Source organism: Blennius ocellaris (assembly GCF_963422515.1).
Source record: "Blennius ocellaris genome assembly, chromosome: 4".
NCBI lineage: Eukaryota > Metazoa > Chordata > Actinopteri > Blenniiformes > Blenniidae > Blennius > Blennius ocellaris.
The window spans coordinates 18,594,829-18,616,543 of NC_137653.1; the positions used below are offsets into that span (position 1 = coordinate 18,594,829).

The 21,715-nt window shown below is 41.2% G+C and overlaps 3 protein-coding genes across 4 annotated transcripts; 2 read left to right on the plus strand and 1 right to left on the minus strand.

Moving 5' to 3' along the window:
- Positions 1-48: 48 nt before the first annotated feature.
- ube2r2 (ubiquitin-conjugating enzyme E2R 2) lies at positions 49-7,886 on the plus strand. Its single transcript, XM_080495870.1, has 6 exons — positions 49-621; positions 981-1,170; positions 4,083-4,169; positions 4,310-4,407; positions 6,009-6,143; positions 6,245-7,886. The coding sequence occupies exons 2-6, from the start codon at positions 994-996 to the stop codon at positions 6,528-6,530; spliced, it is 783 nt and encodes a 260-aa protein (XP_080351996.1). The 5' UTR covers positions 49-621; positions 981-993; the 3' UTR covers positions 6,531-7,886.
- A 6,603-nt stretch (positions 7,887-14,489) lies between these two features.
- nudt2 (nudix (nucleoside diphosphate linked moiety X)-type motif 2) lies at positions 14,490-17,655 on the minus strand. 2 transcript variants are annotated; one of them, XM_080495855.1, is made up of 3 exons: positions 17,560-17,655; positions 15,717-15,905; positions 14,490-15,608 (listed from the first exon to the last, which is right to left on the minus strand). In XM_080495855.1, the coding sequence occupies exons 2-3, from the start codon at positions 15,841-15,843 to the stop codon at positions 15,286-15,288; spliced, it is 450 nt and encodes a 149-aa protein (XP_080351981.1). In that variant the 5' UTR covers positions 15,844-15,905; positions 17,560-17,655; the 3' UTR covers positions 14,490-15,285. The 2 variants fall into 2 exon arrangements, with proteins under 2 accessions (XP_080351981.1, XP_080351982.1); XM_080495856.1 differs by having other exon boundaries at positions 15,717-15,843; positions 17,560-17,635.
- Positions 17,656-18,707: 1,052 nt separating this feature from the next.
- Positions 18,708-21,354, plus strand: rfesd (Rieske (Fe-S) domain containing). Its single transcript, XM_080495538.1, has 4 exons — positions 18,708-18,770; positions 19,606-19,784; positions 20,059-20,093; positions 20,345-21,354. The coding sequence occupies exons 2-4, from the start codon at positions 19,628-19,630 to the stop codon at positions 20,630-20,632; spliced, it is 480 nt and encodes a 159-aa protein (XP_080351664.1). The 5' UTR covers positions 18,708-18,770; positions 19,606-19,627; the 3' UTR covers positions 20,633-21,354.
- The last annotated feature ends 361 nt before the right edge of the window (positions 21,355-21,715 follow it).

The window sequence follows — 21,715 nt, forward strand, 5'->3', positions numbered from 1 at the left end:
CACAGACCCGTACGCGCTTTACGTTCTTCAGACACGCGCAATGATAGCCGGAAGCATCGATGGGAGGAAAATAAAAATCGATGAAATTCACTGTAATTCGCGAGTGTAAACCTCTCAGTTACTGTCCGTTTTGCGACCGCGGGCTCGAATCTGTCCTTCTCCAACACCGCGGCTGTGCTGGATGGTCCGGTAGGGAGCTGGAAATGTGCTCCATTTGAAGGAAGTTGCTCGGTGGGGGTTTAGCTGACGTGTGGAGAAGTTGAGACTGCCTGAGAGCAGATAAACAAACACAAACAAGCAGGGATCAGCTGAGCGCCTCTCCGAACCGAACCAGCAGCACGGAGGGATGTCAGGGACCACCAGACTACTGTTTTCAGCCCGAGAATGATCCTCAGGAGACCGTGACTTGTACTGATACTTGCTCCATGTCAACTGTCAACACAAAGAATTTTGGGGGAACACAACACGAGGAGCAGCCATAGGCTTTAGCAGAAAACCCACTGCTCCTGTCACTGTCTCTCTGTCAAGGCATAGCCAGGTTAGCTTGGACGACCAATGAGTTTACCTTCCAGGCTCCGGCTCTAACGACACCAACACACATTACAGTGCAAGGAGACGGAGGTAAACACTTTTTTTGTTGTTAACTTTGCTTTTCCCTCATAAAGGGCCCGCATACTTAAACCACTGACCCGAGCGAGCCTGTAAGGCCACATATCCTGTTTGTGTTTCTGTTATTGCGACTAACATTTTAACGGCACGGCCGCTATCTCGTATTTTTCCTGTGCCCTGACGTATTTTTTTTTTAAATGTATTAATTAATTAATTTTTACAACAGCTAATAACAAAACAAACAATGCTCAGAGTGTGTCGGTGTCTCTTGTTGGGTGATCATTGAGTGAGAGATGCATGTAAGACGGTTTCATGAAGACCCTGACCATTTCTGCTCACTTTATACCCCTGAAAACCGTTTCCCGTGTCAGAAGTGGAATTACCATGGCCCACCAGGCAACCCCTAGTTCCCAGAAGGCCCTGATGATGGAGCTGAAGTCTCTGCAGGAGCAGCCTGTGGAGGGCTTCCGCATCACTCTGGTGGAGGAGTCCGACCTCTACAACTGGGAAGTGGCCATATTTGGGCCCCCAAATACCCTTTATGAGGGCGGCTACTTTAAGGTGAGTCAAATCCTTCCTTTAGATGCTTTAAAAACCCATGAAATAAACGTCTACCGAATAAGGCACAATTATTATTATATGCTAAATTTCTTCCTACATGTATGTGTAGTCCATACTCTGAAAAACTGCTGTAAAAATATATAAAGGCATTTCACGTTTCCTGTTTTTTTGTTTTTTTGGCAGCAGGCTCTATAATGTATTAATTCCCTGTCATTTTCCCCTGCCCACCACTTTCTCCTTACCCAGCCTTCACCCCTTCACTGTACTATGGTCGTGCTTCAAATGGCTATTTTTAGCTACGAGACCGATATAAATGGCACCTCTGCGCAGAGAAAGAGTAAGAGAGAAGGGCAAGATCAGACTCCTCTTCCTTTCTTTCATGTTACTCTTTCCATGTCAAGTGAGAGCACAATTTCAGAGTTCAGTTTGTGCACGTGGTCATCGTCCACTGTCACTTATCAGGAACTCCGAAATAATGCAGAGAACATATTGGTGTTCCCTCACTTGTCACACACTCCCACAGTTTGTAATCACAAAATTGGTTTCCACCTCCATCATGTTAACATTGCTAGATATTTTTCAAACCAGTCAAATACTTTGTGTGTGTGTATATATATATATATATATATGTATACTGCGAACGGAGACACTATCAGAAAAGGTCGATAGATGCCAGAGTTCAGACGTCACTCACCTCAGATAACCAGCCATATGCAGAAGGAGCGAAACTCAAATAGCCCGTAGTAGAAATAGTATTTTGGAATCTAGATAATGTGAATGTAGAAATAAAAATGTCACATTTCCCTCGACAAAATGCCAAAAAAAAAGAAAGAAATTGAAAGGAAAGGATTGAAAATAAGCACAAAAATTAAACGGTGACCTTTCAATCACTGCTAGCTTGTTTTGAAACGAGAACTTGAAGTATTTCTCAGAAATAAGTGCAGACAAGGAATAGGTTTTTGCTGTGGATCTGCTCCATCATTAAATGGGTTTTCTTTTACTGTTTCAGACTTGTAACTACTACCTTTATAGCCACAAGCTAATGCGATCTGGTTTGCTTTTAGAAAAGTGATAACGTTCAGATTCCAGTGTTTGACTTTACAGTGTCACATTAAGAAATGTTTCTAATCGCCTGTCTTATGTATGTTCATTAAATGACTAAAGTCTTGGTCTATTTACCATTACTCTCGATACGTTTACGCCCTGACACACCCAAACATCCAATTCAGTTTGAGGATTTTCTGAATGTTGCATTCAGGTATTTGGGTAGTTGCTTTCATATGAACATCAAATGGGAACATTTGTGCCAGGACATCATGAAAATAGTTCGTTTCATGTTTCATGTTTGTATCATGACTGATTGTGCTGTGACGATAGTCTTATCTGACTGGGAACACACCCAAGACTTTGTGTCTTTCTCTTTGTTACTTGTGCAGATAAAACACAACCGCAATCACCTAATAATCTGTCAGCTGACATCAGCTTTATTGTCACTTGTTTTTGGTTTTCCACTGAATGGAGGTGGCAATGACTGATTTTTTTTTTTTTTTTTTGGGGGGGGGGGTGTATAACATCAGCAAACACAAAAAGATTGCTTTATTTACTTATATTAACTTACCAACCAGCAGCTGCCATAGCATCTCTGGATCTCAGACAACTTTATTTGTCCCTTATGGGAAAATCACTTTCATTAAAACATGAAAAGACTACGAACTTTTTAAATGATACAGTACCTTTGAAGCTATCCAAAGCAAGGAAACCATAACAATCAAAACAAAACAAAAAAATCAATAAATAAATAGGTTGTCATGAAAAAAAGAGAAACAAACAAGTTATAAAATTCATTTAAAATTGAATTTTCTTATGTTAAGATGCCTCATAGCACAGGCAGTGAAGGACTCCAACGTGTCCTTGTTTGGGACATATTATTTTGTCTGCTTGAAAACGTGAGGGAGAAATCAGGAGATAAAATGTGGTCTGGTTGGTTGGTGAGCTTCTTTTCCTTTTTTTTCAAAAGGCCTTCACAGCCATCTGTTTCTCCTAAAGTGAACTCAAGTCCCTCTGCAGCACAACAGTGATCATTGAACAAACATTTACAATTTGTTGAGACTGCTTTCTTTTGGGTCAGTAAATAGAGAGGTTATAAAATTGAATAAAAAATTGTAATTAATACCAGAGGGAATTCTTTAAAAGCATTCACCAGTATCCTATAATAACATGAACTTATTCAAGATATGATTGATGAATCCTTCTGTGCGTGGAACACAAGCCACAGGCCAATATTGCATGTTTATGATCAACAGGCTCTCGCATGATAAATAAAAAAAAAAAAAAAAAAAAGTTGGACTGAAAACATCAATGCCGAAGAGGATTTAGGATAACATGTACTCCTTTCAAGGCCTCGCATAGTTAAGCAAGACGGTGTCATAGTGGAAGAGTTCCAGTACTGAACTGGCCTGTCGCAGTCCTGATCTTTTACTAATTAAAACATAAAACCTTTGGCTCATCATAAAATGAGAACTCGGATGAAAAAAGATCAATATTGTTGACATATAAGAATTCAACACCAGAAGTGAATTCAATGTTATTCATCTAAAAATACAGGAACTGCACAGTGATATGACGTTTCTGATATTAAAATTAATTTTAATAAAAAAAAAAAAGAAGGTTAAGTTATATTGCACAACAAATTTGAGCGTGTGAGCATTGCAAATTGATCCATCTTGTTTTTATTCACAATTTACACATCATCCCAACCTTTTCAGACTTAGTTAATAAAACTAAGTTTCTGGTTTAAGTGAGATGCATTCTTATAGAATCCAGGCCCAACGGCAGACATGAGCCTCTTGTGCAGCATAATTGAAGTCAGACTTGGTTGTCTACAAATAATAACCCTCTTTTTGTTCTTCCAGGCTCACATCAAGTTCCCAGTCGACTACCCGTACTCCCCTCCGACCTTCCGCTTCCTCACCAAGATGTGGCACCCCAATATCTATGAGGTACAAATGTTTTTTTTTTTTTTTTTTTCTATTCCTCATTACCTCTTTCTGTCGTTCTCAAATGTCTCCATTAGCCAATTGTGAATACCGGCTATACAGACACGCTTGTGTTTTTAACACAAGTTTTGGTTTTCCTGTAGAATGGAGATGTGTGCATCTCCATCCTGCACCCCCCTGTCGATGACCCTCAGAGTGGGGAGCTGCCCTCTGAAAGGTGGAATCCTACGCAGAATGTCAGGTAGTATCAAACACAACCTCTGCTTTTCTCCTAACTTTTACACACGTAGACCAAATTGTCGGTACCCGTCTGTTAATGAAAGAAAAAAACCCCCACAGTGGTCACAGAAATAACTTCAATCTCACAAAATTGATAATAAATAGAAATTTAATAAAAAATGAAGCAATGAAAATCAGACTTTGCTTTTGAACTGCGGTTCAAAAGAGAATTATTAAAAAAAAGCAAACTCGTGTGAGGCAAATTGATGACGAAGTGAAGAGACGGCTAATACGAATGCTAACAAACGAGCCCAGAACAACGGCCAAAGAAATTAAAGATCAACTGCAAGGTTAAGGTACATCAGTGTCAGATCACATCGTCCGTCGTCGTTTGAGCAAAAGTGGAATTTGTGGGAGACGACCAAGGAGGACACCACAGTTGAGAACAAATCAGAAAAAAGCGAGATAAGACTTTGCCAAACTGCATGTTGACAAGCCACAAAGCTTCTGGGAGAATGTCTTGTGGACAGACGAGACGAAACTAAAACTCTTTGGCAAGTCACATTCAGCTCTGAGGCGAATGAAATGAAGCACGCCAAGAAAAGGACACCGTCACTACTGTGACACATGGAGGAGGCTCCGTCATGTTCTGGGGCTGCTTTGCTGCATCTGGCACTGGGCGTCTTGAATCTGTGCAGGGTACAATGAAATCTCGAGACTATCAAGGTATTCTAGAGAGGAATGTGCTGCCCGGTGTCAGAAAGCTTGGTGTGTGCGTCAATGTGCCACCGAGAAATACAGCTATATGTTTGTTCAGATTTTATCTGTAATTGTGATATTTTATCAAAGAAATATGGTACAGTAAACTTTAGAAAAACAGAATTGAATTTGACACACTTTTCAGTTGATCATCACTTATTGACACTGAGTCAGTGATTCCAGACAATGCAGACATTTAATAGTGCACTGCGGAGCAAAACCCGACAATTAAAAAAACAAAAGGTCAGGCCCATAAAGATTTGTTCACCACCCCCACGGATTAGACATTATGTATTATTCGATGATTGTTTTAGTGTGTCTTACTACGTTTGGTCCCTTTTTAAAATGCGGATCGTACATAAACGGGTAGTAACTCTTTCAACCGCCATCTATTTGGGATGCCCTTCAAATTAAAGGCAAAGGTTTTCACCTTCCCCCACTGCGGTGTTGTATAGAACGAAAATGCTGGACAAGTATCCACGTGTTTGTGGAGCGGAGTGTCTGTGCTTCACATGTAGCTGAAACAAGTTGCATTTCTTGGTTCTGAAGAAGACACTGCTGGAGGGTAGTTTACTGTATATCTTCTAAATTTAGCTTATCAGCAAGACGCACAGTCGCTGCAGAGTGCTGAGTCTGGATTTGAAAGTCTGAGCAGATTGGGTGAGGCGTGTAATTGAGCCGCCAGGCGAAAGAAGCGAGGTAACGCCTTTGTCTGAGCCGGGATGACGCTTCTGAACTTTAAAACATCCTGTGCAAAACTTTTATTTCCTATGACGATGGGATCTGATATTGTAGTTTCCTCATTTTGTGTGTATACATGTTTTTTTTCCCTTCTTTTCTTCTGTGCTGTTCTTCCACGGCCAGGACCATCCTGCTTAGCGTGATCTCCCTGCTCAACGAGCCCAACACCTTCTCTCCAGCCAACGTGGACGCCTCTGTCATGTTTCGTAAATGGAGGGACAGCAAAGGCAAGGATAAGGAGTACGCAGAGATTATCAGGTAATTCACAGTGTTGCGGCAGAGTATTTCAAAGCGTAGGCGGATGAGCCCGACAAGTTCCCGGTTGCTGTGACCCCCACCGAGTTCCCACCTTCCCGCAGGAAACAGGTGATGTCGACCGCAGCCGAGGCGGAGCGCGACGGCGTCAAGGTACCGACCACACTGGCAGAGTACTGCGTCCAAACCAGGGTTCCCTCTCAGGACAGCAGCTCAGACCTCCTCTACGACGACCTCTACGACGACGACATGGAGGAGGAGGACGACGAGGACGACGAGAGCGAGATGGAGTCCGTCGGCGAGGCCGGGGCGATCAGCGCTGCGGAGGACGGCGGGACGTCCACCAGACATTACGACAACCAGGATGACTCTGGCAACGAAGACTCGTGATGGTCAAGATGAAAACTCCTCCCTGCCAGCTCTCCCACCACCACCACCACCACCACCACCCCCTTCCCCTTCTTTTTTCAACATGTGTGTGTGCAAGCGCGCGTGCGTGTGTGTGCGTGTGTCTCTTTGTCTCGTGTGTGTACGTTTGCACATGCAGTGGGGTCAAAAGTCTACTGCCAAAAACCTTTCATCATTTATCAAACTAATGCAAGTGTTTGATTATTTCCCACTTGTCAGCGTAATGTCGTTTCGTCGCCTCTCAGCTAAAGTTTGTTGGTACTGTTTTTACTGAAAGTCAGATTTTGGTCTTTCCACCGTTTGCCTTAATTACAGCTTGCACTCTGTCCGGCATCAAATGTTCTGGAGCTTTAGAGAGATTGAAAATTTTTCCCTGCACTTTTATCGAGCACAGCCGAAGTGTTTAGTGAGTACATTTAGCATTTTCTTCATGAATGTTTGTTCCCCGTCCACACCACATCAAACTCTGCAACCCCCCCCCCGTTGACATCAACACACATAGAAATTAACAACTGCGGGTGGAGCGAAATATCCACACGTCAGATTATGTACTCGTCTTTACTGGATGATCATTTTTAAACTTCATGCTGTATAATCTTCTCCTGCAGCTAGTTCCTTACGAACCAAGGCATTTGGTTGCACTCTTAAGACCAAAAGTTCAGTCTCGTTTCGTCCACCCTGAGACTTTTTGCCTTTTAGCCCTTTTACCGTAAATCCGAAGCGTGTATGCAACTCACTCGCGATTGTATGTATATGATGCAGTCATTGTAAAAACCCACGACCAATTTGCTTTGTATTTTGTAGAAACACGCCTCATCCAGCTCTGGAGGGAGAAGCATTCAAAAGTAGTTAAAGGACTGACATAGATGGAGCCATTCCATTTTTAAAGTAGCAGTTTAATAACGGCAACCTCTTTTTACATTTTTGTCTGCAGACATTAGCTTTGTGCCGTTGATGCAGCCACAGTTCCGTCTTTGAAAGTGGTTTAAATTGTGACGGACCTTTTAGATCTCTGCGCCTTGTTTGAATAGTGATAGTAACAACAACTTTAGAAAACCCTTCCTCCACAATCTGTTCACCTCTTGTAACAGTAAATCAACCGTACTGTTTTGCCCTCTGTGACCTCCACAGAGTTACAGCCATGTAACCGAGGTTTACAAATGCCAATTAAATGAAATGTACATTTCATTTATTTTATCATTTCTATCACCTTGAGGAACTCTTCAGAGGCATATAAGTCTTTGTTTTTCTGACAAGGCGTTACCCAAAGATAAAACAATCAGTTCCGGCGATACAAGTAAACAGATTGTTTTAGTTTTTATAAATGATGAAAACAAATTGCTCTTGTGGTGGTCTCTTGTACCCCAGTGTGGCTGGCCAGCTCCACTTCAGATCGATTGTCCTCGTGCTGAAAGAAAGATTGGTTCTGTCCACTGTGTCTTCCCTTGTTGCTGGGTTTTTGTTTTTCTGTTGTTTTGGGGGGGGGGGGTCGTTGTCTCCTTGTGTTTTGTGGAATGGCTCGGTCACTTCGCTGTTTGACTCATTACCTAGTCGATGAGCTGGTCGGCTTGTCCCGTCTCCGTGTGTCCCGCGGAGGAATGTCTCTGTCCCCTCACGCCCGTCTCTTGTTCCACTTCGATGCAATCAGCTTCAACTTGCAAACGGAGGCTTCTGCAGTGGCTCCACTCCTCATGGATACTCGTTCGCTGGTATCCGTCATGACTTCTTCCCTCCTGAACCCCCTCAAAGCAGCAATCATTTGGTGAGGGGTTACAGCAAGACCTTTTTTTTTTTGTTTGTTTGTTTCTCTCTTCCACATCGCCTCCCACGCCTCTCTCTGCCTCTTAAACCTCAGGGCCTCAATAGACTTTGACTGAGAGAGAAAACCCAGACGACAAGAATCTTAACACGCAAACTGCTCCTCACCTCCACCTCCTTTTCTTACTTTCTGTATCATTGGGTGTTATTAGAGGGCCCAAAGTGCTCCAAATCTCTCTGATCCCGCCGTTTACACATGACTGAGTGTTGCTATTATTCCAGATTAGGGTCCTTTATGATAGAGTTTTCTTTTCTTTCTTTCTTTTTTTTGGTAGCAGGCAAGAGACAAACAAACTGAAAATGTATCCTTTCCTGGAGGCATTACTTACATTATGTCGCAATAGATGGGGAAGTGTTCAGATTTGATCTGTTACTCAAACACCTGCTGACTGCAGCTTCCTGAACGTCGTTACTGTGCTACACCACGTTGAGTCCGTTTATCCACGAGCGACAAAATCCACCATGCAGCTGAGAAATACATTTGAATGAATATGACACTGATTGCCTGTTATCTCTGTGCGCGTGTGGATTGACGCTCACCATTCACATTGGCTATGACGTCAGGGCTTTCCGTGTTTTTTGTTTTTGTGGAACCAGTGCAGATTTTAGTGTGCCCAAATGACCTTTTGGACTCTGTCCAGCTGAGAAGTCATTGAGTGTGTTTGCTCCTCGTTCTAGTGCTTTTATTGGATGCCTGAATTGGCAAATGAATTGACTGATTTAAAAAAAAAAAAAAACAGCAACTCTCACCCTGTGAGTATTAAGCTTTTGAAAACACCAAACGGCATAATGGGACTATTATTACTTGTGCTGCATCTAGTTAACGACACACTTTGAGCTTTGTTTTATGAGCCCGTTGGCCTCTCCGACACAGCGAAGCACTGGGGCAAATGGCGACTCAAGTGGATGTAGATTATGCCAAGGAAACCAAGTATGACCCCACACCACCATTTATTTTCAAAACTGCGGAGCGATGGATGCATGGAGTGGATTTACTGCTGTTTTGAAAGAAGAGGGGGGAAAAAAAACTCTTCACGAGACTCCTTTTGGATTTTGGAAACATTTTTTTCTTGGCTCTATGCTCTGGAGGCTCACAAAGACTGGATTCTGTTGACGGAGAGGGAAAATCCACTTCTGAAATGGACCTTTTATTGGATTTGTTAACACAGCACAGAAGGCGGAAAGATCCCTGAAATTCAGAACATTTCTTTATGTTGTCTCCAGTTTTGCCCGTCCCACACGGTGCTCAGACATAAGATCCATAGTGGGCAATGAAAGGAACCACTCGTGTGTGTGTCATGTGTGTGTGTGTCTGCGAATGGAATATGTCATTAAAGCCACGCTTTGTGATGGAGGCTTTGTTGAGAACATTGATCCCGCAATGCTTCGTCATTAAATATGTTTCAAGCCAGCAGCAGTGTAGCTAGTTCTGACTACAACTTGGAATAAGAAAAAAATTCTCCAAACCTAAAATGACAAATTAAGGCAATATGTGTAAATTACAGTTACTGTTAGACAGTTGGTTGACCCTGAAAATCAGAACGGGTAAGCTGTATATTCGCGTTGGTGCAGTCTCTTGCAGTCTCTTCACAAATGTGATGAAATGATGTGTTAAGAAACACAATCTCACATCCTCTGGTGGAATATAGCACGTGAACAAGAATTCATGATGAAGTCACTTCATGCATCATTTTGTATTTCTAGTGCAAAGTGGAGGGGGCTTCATTGCCATGTCGGGGGGGGGGGGGGGGGGGGGGGGGGGGGGGGGCAGCAGAGGGGCCATTATTGGCATTATTGTTGGTACAGAGGAGACCCCACCAACCTGTGTTGGTATTTCTTTTTATGGATCCTGAATTAGGAAACCCCCTCCAGTAGAAGATGAACCATCTGACATTTGACACCCATGTACAGGAGAAAGTAAAGAGGCAATTTGAGGTAGATGTACTTCATCAATAATTCATAGATCGCTATTTGGCACAGATCAAGAGATGAATGGACAATAAGCCCATAGATAGAAGGTGAGAATGAGAGACTCCGTCTTCTCATCTATGTCTCTGTAACTGTCCCAACAAAGTTTCCCAAGAGGTCAAACTGTTGCATCAAAGCCACGTTATTACAAATTTAAGAAATCCAAAACTGCATTATCATTTCATTAGGAAAAAAAATAAGTTAAGATGTAGTGTAGCTCTAATAATAGAAATGTCAACTTCTTTAGAAGTGCACGTCTTGGTTTTTGTACTCAAGGTGGAATAAAAGATTCACAGAACCAACTGACATAAGAGAAACACCAACTATTATTAAAAAAAAAAAGAAGAAGAAGAAGAAAAAGTCACAAGACAGGATCACAGATGTTGAGATGTTATTCCATACACGTTGTTGCATACAAAAACTGAATTTACTCTGCGTGTGTGTGTTTGCGTGTAAGCATGTGGGTGCATAAAGGTGTGTTTTATTTTCAAAGTGAGGGCTGACCATGTGTGAGGTCCCCCCCCCCCCCAAGGCCTTCTCGCGTCCACGACGATACCACAATGTGTCCACGCCTATCGATGTAAACACTGTCCTCATTGATTTCATATTTGATTTTCTTTTCATTTAATTTCCACACTATTTTGTGTTTGTGAGGATGCAAATGTCACTTATAAAGTTTCTATTGTACGACAAAAAAAAAAGAGAACACATTTGTTGGCTTTGATGTGTGTCGCGATGCTCACATGTTGTGGAAAACGGACACGGTGAGTTTGGACAAAAAAAAAAAAAAAGGAGTGATATGCAAATGGACAGTTATTGTGGTCAAGTTGGAAAACTATTCAAAATAAAACGGTATGTCGATAAAGCCTGCTGAAAGGGTTTCACCGTACTTTACACTGCTGGTTATCACTGCATGCTAAATGCTAACAGGATTTACTTTTGTTTAGCAGTGTATTATCTTTAAGGGTTAGATTACACAAATAGGATCTAAAAACAACATTGCAATTGGAATTGATTTTCTGCCACTTCTTTTTTTTGGGGGGGAAAGTGACTTTAGTCAAACATTTGAGTCACTTTTGTATGATTACAAATCAACAAAGCTCCATTTTACAATAAAGTCAAACTCTTTCATAATAAACACGCAGCAAAGGTCTTAAACAAGTGTGAAGAATTGTATTAAGTGCCGGCTTTTCTGATGTCTTGTGTTTACAACAATGGGACAGAGATTAGCTCCCTGGGAACTCCACTGTTGGGTTTCCTGAAATCTGATAATTTCTTTTCTGAGTCCACGTTGTGCTCGGTGGCCTCAATAAGAACACCACTGTACTGTATCTGGTGTCAGGTGGAACCTGCTCACCTTTTTCTTCTGACCCTGAGCTAAATACAATATTAGAACCATTGATGACAGCCAATGGCTTTAGATATTGGAGGAGTGAAGTTAATATATTTGGAACTGAAAGAGAATACAAATGCAATACAATACATTCCTTCACAAGCAGTGAAGGAAATGTAATATTTAGTCGATTGGAAGCAGTTATTTGGATGTAATATGGGTACACACAGACTTTATTCTGCTTTCTTTTAGTTAATTATCTGTTGTTCCCTGCAAGTCACGCTGTAAATCTTGGTACTCATGCAGGACATTCTGAAATTACACAGAGAGTATTCAACATATTAGGGTTCGGGTTACCCTAACCCAAGTATCAGAAGAAATTGATTGATGGAAAAGAATCTGTTTGTTTTTCAATGATGGCCATACATTTGCGAGAAAGTTTCCCTCATAATACCACCACCAGCAACAGACTCACCCCCCAGTAAAACAAACACCAGAATAGAGGAGAGCTTTTATCTAGTTACCACCAAATTCAGACCTTACTCTCTGAATGTCGCAGCAGAAATCAATTTCCATCAGACCAAGAAATATTCAGTCTTCCTGCTGTCCAAGTTTGGTGAGACTGTGTGAGCTGTGACCTCGGTCTGCTGTTCTCCGCTGCCAACGCTGACTCTTGTTTGTAAGGTTGTACGGGTTGGATAGTCTTCTGCCTTCCCGAGCCGGACGCCCTTCATATTTACCAAGAGTGTTGCGTGGACATGATCTGTATGATGAACTGATTAGATTGTTGTGATAAATGTTGAAGGTGGTTGTGGTCCTGGGTCAGTCCAGGCTTGAAGGACTTTCTGTGTAAAGTTTGCAGCCCAGAAACGTGTTTGAGGTTAATTGACGACTCTGTTGTGAATGTGTCTCTCTGTCTTTGCTCTGTAATATACTGTCCACCTGTTCGGAGCGTTCGCTGCCTTTATCGGTAGTCGGCTGGGATCAGCTCCCGTACCCCCCATCACCACGCATTTTATATAATGAATGATAGATGGATGCTTTATTACTTCTCACGAAGCTCGACAACTCCTGTGGACAGAATCAGAATAGTCTTGATTATTGTCATTGTTAAAAACATCAAAACTTTAAGTTGAGTCTGCTTCCACTACATTATAAATATAGAAATAGGCTGAAAATTTAAGAGATCAATAAAATGCATAGAAACTCTGCATGTGGTTCAGTCCTCCTCCAAACTCCTTTTCAAACCAAAGTGCAGCCCCCCCCCCCCCCCCCCCCCCCCCCCCCAAAATGAAACAATTAAAAACAAAATACTTTTTACTTCTTTAATTACACCTAAAGACTATTGGTCTTTAAATACAAGTTGCTCTACTGTGTGACACTCCACATTAAATGTAGAGTGATACCGCTGTGAAGTGTCCCGATGCTGTTATACTGAATAGCAGGACTCAAACAAAGTCCCTCGTCCAATCAGACACCGAGTGTTGTATAATCCTTAATGTCTCCACTGACGAATCAGTCTGAACATTAGTTTTAGTGTAATTTTTTAACTATTAAATTGTTTTGACATCTTAGGGCACCATCATTCAAAATCCATTCCTCTCCAGTGTCCCAGTGTGGAAACAGAAACCTCTAAAATGAATTCTTTAGATTGCAGATAAATCAAACTTAATAAGAGCCATAAATGGAGGCCATAAAAAAAAGAAGCACATTTTCTCCTGATTCTGCTGCACTGCTAACAACCACTTCATGGTCAAATGTCAACATGCTGAATTATGGCCCATAATTGCATTCTGATTAAATGCATTGGTACACTGATTCAATAGTGTAGAGATGATATTGTAATATTTCATGCATCTTATTAAGATGATACAGGGAGTCACACAGTAAATAATTAATCATGGGGGTTATTTCGGTTCAGGAGCTTCAGTTATCTTTTATCAAAGAGCGAGCAGCTTGTGTGCTCAGCCAGGCATGAAATTAATTAGGAATTCCAGCTCTTTTCTTCACATTTTTCTCCCCCCCCCCCCCCCCCCCCCCCCCGACAGTTTATGTATCTCATGACAGCAGAATGATAGAGGTCACTCCAAGAACTTTCACTGACCTTCCCCCTTCATAATAGGTGTGCAATGCAGTTTTTGCCGCATGTCCTTCTAATGAAAAATGACAGTTAATTGACGCAAGCGCCTCCATTCTGTTGTAATAGCTGAACGAGCACATTCGTTTCTTTAATGACTCTTAGGCCATCTTTCAGCAGAGGCTATTAACGTAATCCCGCCGACTGAAGTCCGGAGCAGAGCCCTTACCTGCAGGGAGCAGCGCAGAAGAACAAGAGGAGGCTTCGGATTAAATAGACAAGTCGTCGATTTTTCCGTTTGCGCTGCTGCCTTTCTTTTTGCTCTCTCTATTTGGAAAATTGTCAGTCCACAGCGGAACTACAGTGATGCACAGAATTAACTGAACGTCTCAGGTGTCTACAATTCAATATAGCCTGTTACTTAACAATGTCCTACACAATTTTATAAGTTTCTATCAAATATGATCTTTCTAAAGTACATAGTTTTGGAGAGATGACACTAAACACATTCATGTGAAATAATTTCATAACGTCATGACATGTATTTATGTTCCAGCTTTATGGATATCAAGTTTTTGTCCCCACCATGTGGCGACAGCTACAGTTTACAATCTTGCTTGAACCAGTTCCATCTTTACTTTGCACCGTTACTCAAATTCAAAATGATTTAATATTTTACATACAATTGTAAAATATTATTACTTTTGACACCAGATGTATTCTTTTTTGTTCCATTGTTAGTCAAATATGACATCATGAAATATGCTATTCATTGCATTGCTGATTTATTTACATTTCCCAAACTGTTTGGAATTGGAGCTTTAATACACCACAATTGAGACATTATCAAGACCAGACTAATTTTTATTGAAAGAAAAAAAATAACAAGAGCACATCAGTTTGTTACAGTTAAATGAAATTGTGTCCTAATTTTAATCAAGAGATGGTTACACTAGTTACACTAGATTGTGCAGTAGAACTTTTTTGCAATAAGATGTACCTTCCCAGCTTCAAGATTTAAAAAAAAAAAATAATAAATCATGGAGGGACAATCAGATTACATATATAAGATCAGAAGAGACAGACACAATGGAACAAACAAGAATGGCAGACACGGACACAGAGAAAAGATTCTTAAACTTGCAGCTTCACTGGTAAAAGTGAACCAGCTAACACTGGTCACAAAGCAGATTAAGAGCTGCAACATACTTTCCTTTACATGTGTTATTAATGATAAATATTTCAAGTTTGGATTTCAAAGAAAATTTAAAAGCTTTGGAAATCTTCCGTTTTTAAATTTTTTTTAAAAATATATTACACCATTTACCCCAGCAGAAGACAGAAACCTGCTGATCATTCCAGGTTTGAATAAACTTTTGTAATCCCCAAAAAATAAGCCTCAATTAATCAACGTATCAATCAAGAAAATTCATTGCAGTGTTTCCAAACTGGACACTCCCACAAAATGTGTGTTTCCACAACCATTAGTCGTTTCTTCCTTTCTTTATTCGTCCTCTCACGACGGTGAAAGGCCGGACACATCACGACTTGTACTGCTGGGCCTCTAAGTGCCGCTGGGCCGCCCTCAGCGTGTCCTGCAGGTCTTTGTACCGGGCCAGAGTGCAGGCCTCCTCCAGCCGTGCCCAGCGGTAGTCCTGGTGCTCGTCAGACAGAGCCACCGCCGTCCGCGGGTCTTTCAGCTCAGCCAGCCAGTACAGCACCTCTTTGGGTTTGCCTCGCACCTCGTAGCGCAGCTCCTGGACGAAGCCGTCCATCACTCGCAGGTGCTCCGTCCCCAGTCCCGCCTCCTCCTTGGTTTCCCTCAGAGCTGTGGTGAGGTCGTCCTCGCCCGGGTCCACGTGGCCTGACGGTGAGCGAATCAGACGTCAATGATAAAACACCTCAAGCTGTAATAGGAGAATTCGGCTCATTTGTGTCCGACCGACTGTTGCCTGTAGGGTTTTTGGCAAACCTTTGGGTGGGGTCCAGTGGTGTTCTCCATAGGACGTCTGCAAAAGAAGATACTCGATGTTTCCCGGCGGGGGGATGGCACTGCCAAGACGTCGAAACACTATGAAGCCACAAGCTCGCAGTGCCATCTTTTACAAACAAATATGCACACAAACGGGTTCTGTATTTAGTTCTGGACTGGAGCTGGAATCTGTATAAAAAGGAACATTGCAAAGAAAAAACAACAACTCAGCCTTCATTATAAGTCCGGCAGCTATCCTGACCCAACAATCAGACCATCAGAAGATTCAGTGCTTAATGTGATCTAGGTGACCCAGGACCACCCAACAGTAGCGGTTGGGTCATATTCCCCTTGTGGTACAGAAATATCAGGCATGAAAACTCAGCATGTTGAAGTCTGCAATGAAAAAGCATGTGATCTCCAAAAAAAACCCGCCGCCCATCCAGTGCGGGCCACACAGTCGAGCCGTGGTTAGTGCTCTCGCCTCCTCTTTTCCTCCCACAGTCTAAAAACAGGTATGTGAGGTTAATTGGTGACCCTGAATCACCTCCCTGTACCCTCCATACGTGTATGGCGAGTGTGAGGTTGTCTCACTATTTCTTTGTCCTGTGATAAACTGGTGACCTGCAAGCAACAGTGAATAGTTGCAAGAAAGTCACAAAAATGGCTCCAACAGCAAAGTTTTAAAAGCAATAACCTATTTTAACACTGCAAACTACAGAATACAATAAATTCCATGAAGTGCAAGTCATTAATATGATAGAGTATCACAGGCAATTAACCAAAATGAAACTACTCATTTGTTTTATCCGTTCTCAGATATTCTTCTGTTCTTTTATACAGTCTACTATCACTTTTTCAATTTTATTGTTAAATGTGGGGGTGGCCAACTCATTTGTCCAAAGGGCCACATGAAATATTAGCACTACTAATGAAGACAGTTGAAACTTGGCATGAACTCAATAAGAATTATCTATTGAAAAAGATAAGATGTTTTTTTTTTTGTTAACAATTTTTGTGAGCTACTGTTCCTCTGTGTCACTTTTCCTCAGTCTTTGTCTGGAAATGATGACTTTTTTTCCTACATTTTGAGCTCAGTACATAACAAAATTAAAAACTAGATTTTTTTTCAGTAATATTTCTTTGAAACACTATTCGCCAAGGTGCTAAACCCAAAGTCATAATGAAGAATGTGAAAAATGGCACCATTTTAGATATAACTAAGACAATTATCACAGTAATCTTTATTTGATCAAGGCTTCCCCAGTGACACACTTGAGGGCCAAGGGTCAAGAAGAGCTAAAGGGCCACATGTGGCCCTTGGGCTTTATGATGCCAAGGTCTGATTTGCAGGAATACACTCCTTTGAAAAAACTCATTTTCAAGGAGGTCCAAACATAATAATTACAGAAGTGACAGCAGAAGTTTTAAGAGTGTTTGATCTGATTTCTGTATAAAAAAAGAAATCATCTATGGTTTAACACGACAGTGCACTTTATCATATGTTGATTTTAATGAGCTCACAGCTTCAAGTTCCTCTGGGATCATAAATGACATATACTAGTTTAAAGCTTTCCAGTCATCCCAGCCTCTGATGGAGCGTTTAGCTCAAATTATTCCAATGAAATCTATAATCTTTTTAAGTAAGGTATTAGCAGGTCAAAGTGAACCTTGGTGCAGATTCATTGTTTGCACAGACACATAAAGATGTGTTTTTAGCACGTTCGCTCACTCGCTGCACAATTGATTGGCTCGTACGGCTCCTGGTGTGTGTTCGTAGATAAGCAGCATTTATGCTTTCGGGCTTTAGACACTCACTTATGTCGAAATGTCTCAGACTTACTGTGTACTTGCAGAGAAACGCCTGTAAATGAGCTAAAAAGGACTTTTGCTTTCTGCAGCGGAAAAGAAACAAGGCAGCTTTCTCCCAGTTTGCAGCGGTGCAACCGATAAACCACTCCGCCTCCTTGTCGAAGTGATGAAGTAGTTCCGCTTGTTTGTTTTCCATGATTCGTATTCCATGATTCGTATAATGATAAATATCATTCCATGATATTTGGCATGATTCGCAATATGAAATTATTTTACAGAGTCCCTCACATTTTCTAGAAAATCGCAATGAAGGATTTAAATAAACTGAATATTTTGTAAATATTTATTTGCTTGACCATACATTTGTGTATTTATAGCTATTTATGTATGATTTGCCACATATAAAATCGACAATAACACCTCAAAACATACTTTATGCAAGCATAAATGGGCATAAACAACTCACGTTAAAGCCTGGAAATGCCCACCTGGACTTTTTGTGCTTATTATGACTGGTAATGTAATTTTATGAAGCTTGTATTCTGCTGCCTTACTGAGGCTGGAAGTGACACCTCTCAGAAATGTGACTGATGTTAGGGCGCTTCCAAATGCAGATGCTACCCCCTTCTTACGGGTCCATAAAAGATCAAGGAGAAAGGAAGTTTATTGTTTAGGTAAAGAGCTTACTCTTATCAGCATTGGAACCCATGCCTACAGGTCTCTGTCTTGAGTGTGAAGGGGGAACTGAGCATAATGCCACTGTACTGTGTATTTAAGTTTGATTTATAAAAACAAAGTTACAACATAAAATGTATTGCATATGAAACCATAGTATGTCAAATGAAAGCCAGGTTATTTAATTGACAGCTGTGAGTGTTAAAGTTGCATGAGATTGTAATACTCTAATAAATTGAAAGCACCATTCTACTACTACAACCATTGTTACACATGAAATGAGAATGACTTATAACTCCATTTAGATCGATCAAACCAGTTAGCAGTAAATCAGACATGATGAAGAATTTAATGATGGCTTCATGCTAAATGTAAACACTTCCTCAACGTCATATAGCTGTTGTGACTGTGAGAGACAGATAAGAAACAGGCATGTAGGTAGGGCTCAACTGAAGACAGCCTGTGTCTGAAGATAATAGAGATGGACCCCTCTTCCCACACAGCCCTGAGCTGTCAGCAGTGCAGTTGTACAACTTGACGGAGGAGACGCAGCCACTGGCTTTAAAGGTAACATTAGAAAAAAAGAGAGTAAAATGTGCTTTGTCATTTTTAAGTAAAACCAAAAATATATATAGAGAAAGAGAGGCATCCAGGCAGACTGAGAGAGACGTGCATAAACTTAACCCACTTCTAAAGAAATAGGACAAATGTAGCCTATAGTTTTTAACGGCTCACTGGATGAATGTGTTTGTTCTTGACATAAATATTCATTTCTGCTCCTTCCTTTTTTTATCAGTGGCCTGTGCTTTAGCCACAGGCTCCCGGACAGGCAACTCTCTACTACAACTGTGCTTACTCAGCCTGCACTGAGGTGCTCATTACTCCACTGTGCTATACATGAATCATAGTTTTATTCAGATATTTTTGGCATTCACTGCCTGAATAGCAGCTCCACGTGGGGATGATGTAGCAATGTTGTATCTGGCTCTAGCCTATATCTGCCACTCCATGTAAGTCATAGCCGCAATCACTGGGCACTTGAATGATTTGCTGTTTTGAATTTTGAAGGCACGTAGTAGGAGCATGTTCTTATTTAGAGTATGTTTACTGAATAATGGGTATAACTGATATTTTGGATGTACGCAACATCTCATACTTTGCATAGAGTAGTGCTGATCTTGCTTGAATGGAGAGACGACTTAATTTCGGCTGACAACAGTGAATTGAGGTGCCAGCACAATAATCGTAGTGGAAAATACAAAAGCTGCAGTTTCATGTAAAGTTAACAATTGGCCCTAAAACACTGTACACCATAGATACAGTCCATTGCTACATTGTAGGAGATTTTACCCCAATTTCGGGAAAAGTATTGCATTCTAATGTGGTATTTCCTGCCCTGCAGGGAAGGAGGACTTCACAGAGCCATGAAAGAAGAGGAACAGCCAACAAGAGCGTCATATTTTGTTGGCAAAAAGGATGAACTGATGGAAGCGAAGCGCTCTTTCAGAACAATAGAGGGTCGTGATATACTGATCCTTCACCAACAAGGAGCCTTCTACGCTTTAGACAGCTACTGTTATCGTGAGTACAGTTTTTCCACTTAAAGGAACTTATAAAAATTGCACTTTAAATCTAATAACTGCATTATTTGCCTTTAGATCTTATCCAGCCAAAAAAAGGCCCATCTTTTTCTGTGAATAACACTGAAAATGAGACATTTGCCTATAGGCTGCCTTAGTTTGTTATGCATGCAACATTTTAATGCTTGTCCCATCAAAAGTGTGTCCAGTCAGCAAAAGGTTAGTGTGATGAAATGCTTATCCTGCAATAAACTGATCCTATTTCCTCCCGCCAGATGCTGGGGGAGCGCTACAGAATGGAGACATTGAGGTGAGGTTTATGTTTGACTCAACAGAGTAGAAGTTGTGATTGTGATGAAATGAAGAAACCAAAACACCATTTAAATTATAGCACATGACTGCATATTTTTGATAATTTTTTTGATTTGGTGAAATTATGCATAACATAAATATCACAGTGTTGTGTAAAAGGGCCTAAATGACCGACACTCCACCCACAGGAGGCTGTTTACCTGATTTTTTTTTTTTTTTTTGTGTGTGTATGTGTATTTACTCATACAGGAAATTAATGGCAAGCTGTGCATAATTTGTCCGAAGCACAAGTACAAGATCTCTTTGACCGAAGGGGAGGGTTTGTACAAGGCCACCGACCCCAATGGAAATCCGCCTGGGGCCAGATGGTTCTCCAAGGGTGTGAAACAGCGGACCCACATGGTCACAGAGACCGATGGGGAAGTCTACGTCACGCTGTCCCAGAACCCCGGCTGGGTCGAGTCAGACTTCTATCAAGGAGAAAAGGGCAAAGTGGAGAGAGCCAAGGCAGAGGCAGCAGACAAGGCCAAATCCTGACATCGTGTCTTTCTGCCTCGTCCCATCTCCTCTTCGTAATTGTATGATCACGTTCATTGCATTCTCAGTACACGTCTTTCAAGCAATCAGGTGGACAGGAAATATCTTAAACTGGTTTTCAAAGAGTGGTTGGTGTTTTTAAAGTATCAAGAGCATAGTTTACAGGTCCTAGTTTACAGGTAGATTGGAGACACGTTGCCACGTTTCTGTTTGTTGATATGTGTATTTGCTCTAGAAAATAAACATTTCTAGATCTGAGGTGCATTGTTTCATTTTGTAATGTCAAACTGCTCAGTGTATCAGACGCATTCCAATAAAATCAGAGATAAGAAGGATAATACTGATCCAGAGGATTATATAAAAAATGAGTAACTGTTCATATAAAACCAGTAACAACACAATTGTTGCTCGTCTTAGAAATGTCCGTTTTATTCTATCAGGCTGGAAAGAGTTCAGTATTTGGAATTTCTGTTGTCACGTGTTTCTTTTCTCTTCAGGTGTTTCTTTACAATCTTACCCATTGAAACCACTGGAGACAACACTTTACTGAGGACTGAAAGCCCGAGGCTAGTTGAGTTGTGTAAAACAGCTTGAAACAGGTACTGTAGCTGTCCAGTCCAGCTCCTAATGGGTCCCCGAGGGCGCACATAGCACTGTTTCCAAAACTCACATTTAGGAGATCCGTGCTCTGCATGTTTTAAATGTCTTCCTGCTGTAACACTCCTGACTTAAACAAATGGGTCATCCTCTGTCTTTTGTTGATCCTCATGATGTGCCATTCATTTGAATTAGCTGTCTGGTGCCAGAAAGACATTGAGATGATGCTGTACATTCATCACAATGTAGGGCCAGGTGAATAACTGGGTTGTGTACACATTTTTGCTTTTACATAGCATATTTAAAAGAGCTGATGCAAAATAAATCCTGAAAAAATAACCATGGAAACAGAAAGAAACATTTACAGTAATACCACATGCTTTATGATATTGCAGTTTACAACAGACTTCAATCAAACACATCTGTCCGATACAATATTTTTCAACAATGTTGGGGGCTGCTTGCTGGTGTATATTTTGTTCTTTC

Excerpts from the sequence above, each read along its gene's own strand:
- ube2r2 (XM_080495870.1), top strand. The coding sequence starts at position 994 with ATGGCCCACCAGGCAACCCCTAGTTCCCAGAAGGCCCTGATGATGGAG. Across the intron at positions 1,171-4,082 it reads ATGAGGGCGGCTACTTTAAG|GCTCACATCAAGTTCCCAGT; the intron begins GTGAGTCAAATC and ends TTGTTCTTCCAG. Across the intron at positions 4,170-4,309 it reads GGCACCCCAATATCTATGAG|AATGGAGATGTGTGCATCTC; the intron begins GTACAAATGTTT and ends GTTTTCCTGTAG.
- rfesd (XM_080495538.1), top strand. The coding sequence starts at position 19,628 with ATGAAAGAAGAGGAACAGCCAACAAGAGCGTCATATTTTGTTGGCAAA. Across the intron at positions 19,785-20,058 it reads TTTAGACAGCTACTGTTATC|ATGCTGGGGGAGCGCTACAG; the intron begins GTGAGTACAGTT and ends TCCTCCCGCCAG. Across the intron at positions 20,094-20,344 it reads TACAGAATGGAGACATTGAG|GAAATTAATGGCAAGCTGTG; the intron begins GTGAGGTTTATG and ends TTACTCATACAG.
- nudt2 (XM_080495855.1), bottom strand. The coding sequence starts at position 15,843 with ATGGCACTGCGAGCTTGTGGCTTCATAGTGTTTCGACGTCTTGGCAGT. Across the intron at positions 15,609-15,716 it reads CCACTGGACCCCACCCAAAG|GCCACGTGGACCCGGGCGAG; the intron begins GTTTGCCAAAAA and ends GCTCACCGTCAG.